This window comes from Pteropus vampyrus, unplaced genomic scaffold, assembly GCF_000151845.1.
Source record: "Pteropus vampyrus isolate Shadow unplaced genomic scaffold, Pvam_2.0 Scaffold518, whole genome shotgun sequence".
Taxonomy (NCBI): Eukaryota; Metazoa; Chordata; class Mammalia; order Chiroptera; family Pteropodidae; genus Pteropus; species Pteropus vampyrus.
This window is the reverse complement of record NW_011889299.1, coordinates 1,705,831-1,714,971: the sequence shown is the minus strand read 5'-3', so window position 1 is coordinate 1,714,971 and position 9,141 is coordinate 1,705,831. Positions and strand designations below refer to the sequence as shown.

Below are 9,141 nucleotides of genomic sequence, written 5' to 3'. Positions count from 1 at the left end.
GAGTAGAGCAGTCGCTGTGGGAGGGAACGCCAGAGCGAGGCTGTGAGCGGAGCAGGTCGTGTTCGGCTCCGCGGCTCCGCTTCAGGTGTGACAGGCAGCGGCCACCCGGCTGAGAGCGATAGGACGAGCGCGGTTCCCTGAACCGGTGTGAGCGCGGTCACCATGGACCGCCCGGATGAGGGGCCTCCGGCCAAGGCCCGCCGCTTGAGCAGCTCGGAACCTCCTCGGGACGACCTGCCGCCGCCTCCGCCGCCGCCGCCTCCGCCGCCGCTAATGCGACTGCCCCTGCCTCCACCAGAGCAGCGCCCGAGGCTCCGGGAGGAAACCGAGGCGGCACAGGTGCTGGCTGACATGAGGGGGGTGGGACTGGGCCCCAGTCTGCCCCCCCCGCCGCCCTATGTCATTCTGGAGGAGGGGGGAGTCCGCGCGTACTTCACCCTGGGTTCTGGGGGTCCCGGCTGGGATCCTGCGATCGAGTCCGGGTACGGGGAGGCGCCCCCTCCCACGGAGAGCCTGGAAACATTCTCTCCTTCGGAGGCTTCTGGGGGAAGCCTGGAAATCGACATTCAGGTTACGGAGCCCAGCAGCTTTGCTGAAGGGAAGGCCCTAGAAACCTGTAGCTCAGGGGGGCGGGGGTACCAGATGTTAGCCGGTCCACAGGGGAAGGAAGAGGCCATCATCATTGTGGAAGACGACGAAGAGTATGAAAAGGAAAGTGTGAGAAAGAAGAGAAGAAGGAGGAGGAGGCGGAGGAGGAGGAAGAAGCAGAGGAATGTGAAAAAGGAAAGCAAAGAGATGAGTGCGGAGAAGATAGAGTGCATCCTGCAGGCACTGGAAAACATTCAGTTGGACCTGGAGGCGGTGAACATCAAGGCAGGCAAGGCCTTTCTCCGTCTCAAGCGCAAGTTCATCCAGATGCGAAGACCATTCCTGGAGCACAGAGACCTCATCATCCAGCATATCCCAGGCTTCTGGGTCAAAGCAGTATCCTTGTCATCTATACTCATGGGCCAGGAGCCCATGACAGGGGGGAGGTGAAGGCGGTGAGAGACAGGGTGAAAGGGTGTGGGGATGGGCCTCTATTCAAAGAACAACTAGGTTTGGTGGAGGAGGAATGGAAGGAGGGGGGCAGAACATCAGAGAAGCTGGACTAGAGATGGTGAAGAGGGGAGGGGGCACACAACATAAAAACTGGACCACAGATGGGAAAGGGGAAAGAGGAAGAGCATAACAAAAAAAAAATTAATCACAGTTGGTAAAAGAGGGAGGGTAATAGAGGGTGCACAGCAGAAAAATTGGACCAAAGATGGTAAAAGGAGGAGGGGAGGGGCACACAAAGAAAAACCGACTCAGAGACAGTGAAGGAGGAGGAAAAGGGCACATGGCAGAGAAATAGCCCAGAAAGGGTGCCTAACTCACACATGGCTCTGCAAGCCTAGGCCTTGAGACTAGGGAGACCTTAATCTTGGCTGGAGAGAACTGGGCTAGGAAGGGGCCGGAGCCCCTGAAGGGTCAGGAGGAATATCTGGGAATGGAGATCAAGGAGTTAAATGAAGGAAAGAGGAGTAAGAAAATCCCATTCACTGCTAGTGATAAGTTCATCTCTGGGGGACACATAACAGACATGCAACATGTTACGAACACATGGGTTTAACATCCCAACAGAATTACAGGGATACAAACACTTGGCACTCTCATACAGAGTATCCATGATCACAGGCCCTCAGCACCAAGGCACACAGTAGCATTTGGACACAAACTCTCAGACGTAGACATACAACATCATGTGGACACAGGCCCACAATACCCAAATATACATCATGTGACTATAGGCCCTCAGCAACCAGAAACACTTGAACATGGGCCTTCAGCCCCCAGATACAATGTCTTGTGAACACTTGAACATGGGCCTTCAGCCCCCAGATACAATGTCTTGTGAACACAAGCCCTCAGCACCCAGAGACACATCACATGAACATAGACCCTCAGCACCCAGACACACAGCAAATACAAACAATGGCAAGGCCACCTAATACAGAAGTTTGGTGTAGCATAAACATAGGCTCTCACTACATAGTATCACGGAAATAGAAGTATAGGTTATGTCCCATTGACCCGCTTGCTTTACACACATTACATGAACACAGAAGGAATTTTCCTGCTCCAGCCTCTCTTTTGCTCTGCCCTGCCCAGCCTGGCCTGCCTGGCCTGGCCTGGCCTGTCTGGCCTTCCCTCCCTCCTCTCAATGAACAGTCACTCCTTGACCTAAACTGCTCCCTCCATCAGTTCTTCAACCACCCCAAAATTTCAATCTTGATCAACCAACGTGATGAAGACATTTTTCGCTATTTGACCAATCTGCAGGTCAGGCCAAAGAAACTTTACTGGGACTGGGCAAGGAATCTGGTCCTTGGATGGAGGGGGTTAAGGGGAGGGGCTATGGTGTGGTGGGGATTCCATCATTACCCCCACCATGAGCAGGTACAGGATCTCAGACATATCTCCATGGGCTACAAAATGAAGCTGTACTTCCAGACAAACCCCTACTTTACAAACATGGTGATTGTCAAGGAGTTCCAGTGCAACCGCTCAGGTAAGAGGCAGTCCCAGGACAAATGCATGGGAACCCCCACACACACTTACCCTTGTCCAGTGCCCTCTCCATAGCCTCCTTTTCCCCTAGGCCGGCTGGTGTCTCACTCCACCCCAATCCGCTGGCATCGGGGCCAGGAACCCCAGGCCGACCAGCACAGGAACCAGGACACCAACCACAGCTTCTTCAGCTGGTTCTCAAACCACAGCCTCCCAGAGGCCAACAGGATTGCTGAGGTGGAGCCCCCCCCGCCCCGCCCGCCCCCCAGCATTACCAGAGAAAGCCTTACTAGGCTTGCCTCTGGGTACCTGGGGAATTGGGAGTGTGCTCTGGGGCTCGTACTAATAGCTCTGTTCTTTATTCTCCTCTCTCTTTCAACAGATTATCAAGAATGACCTGTGGGTTAATCCTCTGCGCTACTACATGTTGGGAGAAGGGGGCTACAGGGCAAACAGAAAGAAGCAAGAAAAGGAAGAAAGGTAATGGGGGTTGGAGGCTGAGTGGTGGTTTGTTAGTGTCACACCAGATTTATAGAGCCAAAAGAGACCTTTGAGATAATTTAGTCCAATATGTTTTACAACTGGGGAACGATGCCCATAAATGGGATGTGATTGGCTTGAGGTCACACAGTCAGGGGCAGAAATGGGACTCTCCCCACCCTAGCTTCATCTTTAGGAGCTGTTACAGCTTACTGCCTCCCCAGTTACTTACCACCTTTCAGTGTCTGTCTTGGGTACACCACCTCCCACCAACCCTATATTCAACTCCAGACTTTCCTACAGTAAAAACAGAGATGAATGTGAGGTGGTGATCGTGGAAGACTCTGATGACTATCATTTAATGGAAGACATTATTGGCGAGACCTCAGACAGTGATGTTATCACCGACAATGAGACCATTCATGACATCAAGATCTCTGACTTCATGGAGACCACCGACTGCTTTGAGACCACTGACAATGAGATAACTGATATCAGCGAGAGCCTCTGTGACAGTGAGAGCCCAGACCACAATGAGACCACCGATGAGAGCCCTGATGACAACGAAACCACTGATAGCAATGAGAGCGATGATGACAACAATGAGAATCCTGATGACAACAATGAGAACCCCAATTACAACAGTGAGAACCCTGAGGACAACACTGATGACAATGAAGAGAACAGTGATGACAACGATGAAAACACTGATGGTGACAACAAGGACCCCAGTGTTGATGATGAGAATCCCAAAGATAGCAGCCACTGCAACAACCAAGACAGCAGTGACAGTGACAACGAAGGAGACGAGGCCAGTGATGATGAAGATAACGATGGTAATGAAGGTGACAGTGAAGGCAGTGATGATGACGGCAATGAAGGTGACAATGAAGGTAGCGATGATGATGACAGAGACATTGATGACTATGAGAATGACTTTGAAGACCCTGACAAGGATCAGGATAACAGCAACAACGTGGATGACTATGAAGATGAGGTAGAGAACATCTTTGAAGAAGAATCATCAGTGGAGGAAGAGGAGGGCAGTGAGGAAGGTGAGCTAGACCCCCTCTTGACTTCTCTCCTTTCTCTTCTTTTAGAGAAAGGTGGCAAACATCAGAGTATCAAGGCATGAGCACAATCTGCTCTTGTGGAGAAAAGAGAAAAAGCATTCCTTGCAACTTTTAAAACAAAACAAAGCCAGGGAACATTTACAAATGTAACAAAACCAAAGAAACATTTCAGTTCTAGGAAGTGTTGGAGACAGATAGGATGTAACAGAGCAAAAGACAAGGAAGAGATAGGAGACAGTGGGTGGAAAACTAGGGACTGGTTCACACAGAGAGGGGGAAAAGTAGCAGATACATTGTAATTCAGCATACTCTGTATCCAGCCCTAGACTTCGGGTCACTCCCAGGCCCGTTTCGGGAGCTGGGGGTGAAGTGAACATTGTGCTCTGTGAGCCCAGAGTAGGAAGCAGTTAATTCTACCTCAAGAGTGGGGGAAGGAGAGGACTAGAGAAAGGAAGTGACATTTGAATTGGAAGCGGCATTCGTCTTTATTATGGAACATTCTCAGTGGAAGGGATCACATGAACAAGGACCTGGAAGGGTGAAAATGCATGGTATGTTGCACAGTTTCCCAAATTGTCTTCTGAGGACCCTTCACCAGTTCTGAAAGCTGCTTCTCATGAAAAGGTTCAGTGGTTAGGGAAATATGTTAGGGAAATACTGCGTACAGTTATAGCTTCATGTATAGTCACAAGTACATTAGCACCTTAAGAAACCTACTTAAACTTTGTGGAACCCAGCATTTCCCAAACTTCTTAACCACAGAAGCCATTGTTCACTCTTCACCAAAGAATGCATTTTGGGGAGTGCATGTGGGGTTTGAGGGAAGAGGCAGTATTAAGGTTTTGTTCTGGCCTAGATGACTGGCTAAAGAAGATGCAATTTCCTAGGATGGAGAACTGCATGGTGGTGAGATTGGTGGGATGCAGGGAGAAACAGTTTGAAGGGCTTGTTAAACATAAGGCAGGCCTCTGGGGGAGGTGGAAGGAGCAGTAGGACCAACCACTCCTGGGGGTTTTGGCCATGGGGGTCCCTGGAAAACTTCCATTGAGGGCAGGAGAACAAGGAAGGAGGCATTGAATGAGTAGACTCAGTCTAGACATTTTCAGGTAGAGTAGGGAAACTGAGGGAGTTCCTGGCCCCATAGACACCCACTGGATGGCTTCTCTTTCAGAAGAGAGGCAGAGCCATCTGCCGGCCATAGGGTGAGAGTGGGACCGGGGAATTGGGCTCAAGAAAAACAGGCCTGTTTGGGGAGAAAGAGGGAGGGAGCTGCCTCAGAATGAATACCTTTATTCAGCCGATGTCAGAGCTCGGGAAGAGACACACTGATGTATACAGGGGGAGAAAAAGCTACTTTCAGAGATGTATCAGTTTTGATGGTATAGAATCAGGGAGCCCACCCTACCTTTCAGTGCTTCCCTCTCACTCCTCTTCTGGGCTTTCTGGCGCGCGCGCGTGCGCGCGCGCGCGCACACACACACACACACACACACACACACACACGATGCTGCTTGTTGCAAGCAGAGGTACATAGCCAGTGGTCCCAGGCCCCCAATAGCCCTGGTTATGGACTCTGTACCTATCTAACCAGCACCCTCCATTTTCTGGTCCTTGCCTCTCACCTCTGTGCAGGCAGCGAGCAAGGAGGTGAGGACGGTGATGATGAGGAAGGAAGCGAGGAGGAGGAAGGAATCGAAGACTCTGAAGACACCGACATGGAGGTGCTTCAGGTCCAAAATGCTTGGACCAACCCGGGGAAGAGAGGCAACACTGGATAAACAAATGGTCTCACCCTTGCCCTTGTCGGGGCTGCCTCTCTGTATTCTCCCTCTGCCCCTTTTGCCCTCCCCCACAGCTAGGGCCTTGAAGCCCCATATTGCACTTCTGGGGGGTGACCAACTTCGTACACGGGTTTAAAGTTTATTTTTATGGTTTAGTAATTGCAGAGTTCTTATTTTGCGGGGAGGGAAAGGGGGATTCCCCCTTCCTTTTGGCCCTCCTCCCCCGCAGGCTTCTGTGTGCTGCTATGTATTTATTGTGATGCCTTGATCAGGGCCCCTCTATCCTCCTCCTCGTGCTGTATGGAGTGGACACCCTTGATCCCGAAGCGGGGAGGGCCGCTGTGGCCTTGGGGGGCTCTGCTGCCACCCCATTCTCCCAAGTCTCTTTCCCTCACCTCTCCTCGCTGTGCCCGCTAGCCCGCCTCGGTGTCTATGCAAGGCCGCTTCGCCATTGCGGTATTACTGTCCCCCTCCCCCAGAAGCCCCCGCCTCGTTCCCTGTGAACCCTGGTAATCCTAATAAAATTCTGAGCAAATTCAAAGTGCTGCTTCGAGTCTTTTGTTCGCCCGGTGTGCCGTCCCCAGCAGCCAGTGTTCCTTGCTGCAGATCCGCAGGTAGCCGCCTTGTCTACGCACTGGCCTCCAAAATGCTAGCTGTGGGGAGTTGGGGTTGGCTGGCTGGGGCTGGGCCGCAGAGGTGTGGCGTCAGGCCAATGCGGACCATCCTGGCCAATGGCAGGGCGAGGCTGAAAGCCCCTCCCTCTCCCCGCGGCTGCAGTAGACTCTGCCAGGTAGCAAACAGCTTCCAACGCCTTCCCTTCTTGCGCTCGCTCGGGCACGCGCAAAGAAGCGCCCTAGGACATTCATTTATTGTGATTCATCTTTTTATTCATCGTGCGGCAAACCTTTTTTTGGGCCCAGTGTGAGCTGGGTGTGGGGGGAGCCAGAGGGATCCATTTTTTTCATTCACATGTAGTAGGAAAAAAAAAAAACGATATCGGTTTGGAGAGCTCTCTCGTCTTAGGGAGGGGGCGCAGGGTCCCTGGAGCTGGGCTTGGGAGAAAAGGCAAGAAAGGATGGCTCAGGCGGAGGAGTTTGCACAGAGATAAGGAAAAGGAAAAGGGAAATTACTGTGTAGCTGTAAGATGGGAGACGTCAGGAGTTGGGAGTCTGAAAATAGGTTTTATCTGGGAGACCTTGGAAAGGCCGAGTTGTTTTAAATTTTGGATACAGTAACTTTATAATCAATGGACACCAGAAATACCTCCCAGATTCTTTCCGGATCATAATGACAACTTATGTAGCCATCCGGGTCGGTCGTCTGCAATGTACCTCTCGAGGTTTCCATCCAACGCCCTTATTTTGCTGTAAGTATGCAGATCTGCGTTTTAGAGAATGCCCTCTGCTGGCTGCCAGGAGAATGGATTGGAGGGAGGGAGAGCACTGAGAAAGCGGCGAGGAAAGCTGTATCTCAGAGTGGCGTGATGGGGGTGGATATAGGAGGTTTCTTTATAATAAATTTTTTAAAGAAGTTCTAGACTTACAGAATTATTGCGAAGATAATACAGAGAGTTCCCATACACCCTACAGCCAGTTTCCCCTGGTGTTAGCATCTTTCATTAGTATGGTACACCTGTCACAATTAATACGTTATTGTGAACTAAAGTCCATACTTTATTCATATTATCTTAGTTTTTACCTAATGCCCTTTTCCAGGATACCCCATTACATTTAGTCATCACGTCTCCATAGGCTCCTCTTGGCTGTGACAGTTTCTCAAACTTTCCTTGTTTTTGATGACATGGAGTCATCAACATTTGAGGAGTAATGGTCAGATATTTTGTAGCACCCTGTCAAATTGGGATTTGTCTGATGTTTTTCTCATGATTAGACTGGGGTTATGGGTTTGAGGAAGGAAGACCACCGAAATAAAGTGCCATTCTCATCACATTATATCAAGGGGATATACTATCAATATGTTAACCTTGATCTTCTGTCTGAGGTAGTGTATGTCAGGTTTCTCCACTGTAAAATTACTCACCCCTCCCCTCCATACTATACTCTTTGGAAGGAGTAGCCCATGCTTAGGGAGTGGAGAGTTATGCTCCATCTCCTTACGGGCAAAATATCTGCATAAATTAATGAGAATTCTCCCACACTAGAAATGTGTCTATTCTATGAGGACTTTTAAGATGCTGGAATTGACAGGCTTTAGATATGGGGAAAAGGATTGAGATAAGTCAGGGATGGCTGCCAGGTTGCTGTGGAACCTTTGGCAAGGACCCTTCCCTCTCTGGGACTCTTCTGTGAAATGATTGGAATACTAGATCTTAGACATACTCCATGATTCTCATAAATGTTTTGGGGAGAGCATGGAGGCTTGGATGCCTCGGTTTCTGACCTGGGACTATACTGTCAGAAGTGGGTAGAGGAGACTGGCCCAGAATAGGAACATCCTCCCTCAGGGCCAAAGATGAAAGTGCAGGATCCTGAGTCAAGGCATCTTGTGCAGAAGGAAGAGACAACTACGTGCAGTATCTGGAGCCAGTCCCAGTGAGCAGGTGATGAAGTAGAGGGGAGTAGAAAGCAGCAGGGGTAAAGGGCTGAGAGTGGGCCAGAAAGAGGTCAGCCTGGCAAGAGGGTCCCAGCCAGTCTGAGAAACAGATGGCCTGGGTACCCTTGTCTCAATCTGCTCTTCCTTGCAACATGACTCCCTTGCCTTCTCTAGAGGGCCTCAGTTTTCCCATCTGCAAATGGCGGCTAATTGTGTTGGAAGATCAGCCCTGGAAAAGCAACCTGCCTAAGATCCCAAGATGGAGTCCAGCCTCGAAGTAGACCTCGGAAGCCTGGCCTTCATCATGCTCTTCCCTGATTCCTTTCTGTCTCCCTAATCAAAACCCCAGTCCCTCATCCTGGCACTTGAGGCTCCTCTTCACCCACCCTGTCAAAGAGGTCCTCTGGCTTCAGGGACACTGTTAGAAGCCAAGTATAGGATTCTAATATAGTTATCCAAGGTGCTCATGTCCTGGGCTAAGGCATGGGAGGAGAGAATGTTCTTTGCCTAGAGCGATATCTTGTTCCCTGTGCCCTCAATCCTCAGTGTATGGTCCTGCCCAGTCTGGGCCTCCCAAAGGAATGGGCTGTTCTAGGTCTTTAAAGTCACATCCAACTCCAAAATATAGTCTTTGCTGAAGACCAGAGAAGACGGCCCCATTT

At 50.5% G+C, this 9,141-nt stretch overlaps 1 protein-coding gene across 5 annotated transcripts; it reads left to right on the top strand.

The window, feature by feature from the left end:
• Positions 1-6,468, top strand: TSPYL2 (TSPY like 2). 5 transcript variants are annotated; one of them, XM_011383452.2, is made up of 8 exons: positions 1-984; positions 2,287-2,364; positions 2,482-2,593; positions 2,684-2,829; positions 2,975-3,072; positions 3,376-4,127; positions 5,002-5,051; positions 5,778-6,468. In XM_011383452.2, the coding sequence occupies exons 1-8, from the start codon at positions 163-165 to the stop codon at positions 6,060-6,062; spliced, it is 2,343 nt and encodes a 780-aa protein (XP_011381754.1). In that variant the 5' UTR covers positions 1-162; the 3' UTR covers positions 6,063-6,468. The 5 variants fall into 5 exon arrangements, with proteins under 5 accessions (XP_011381754.1, XP_023380796.1, XP_023380797.1 ...); XM_023525028.1 differs by having other exon boundaries at positions 3,364-4,127; XM_023525029.1 differs by lacking the exon at positions 5,002-5,051 and having other exon boundaries at positions 2-984; positions 3,364-4,127.
• The last annotated feature ends 2,673 nt before the right edge of the window (positions 6,469-9,141 follow it).

Bases quoted from the DNA above. Each gene is read 5' to 3' on its own strand.
- TSPYL2 (XM_023525028.1), top strand. From the start codon at position 163: ATGGACCGCCCGGATGAGGGGCCTCCGGCCAAGGCCCGCCGCTTGAGC. The intron at 2,830-2,974 runs GTGGAGCCCCCC...CTCTTTCAACAG, and splicing joins AGGCCAACAGGATTGCTGAG to ATTATCAAGAATGACCTGTG. The intron at 5,052-5,777 runs GTGAGATTGGTG...ACCTCTGTGCAG, and splicing joins GGATGGAGAACTGCATGGTG to GCAGCGAGCAAGGAGGTGAG.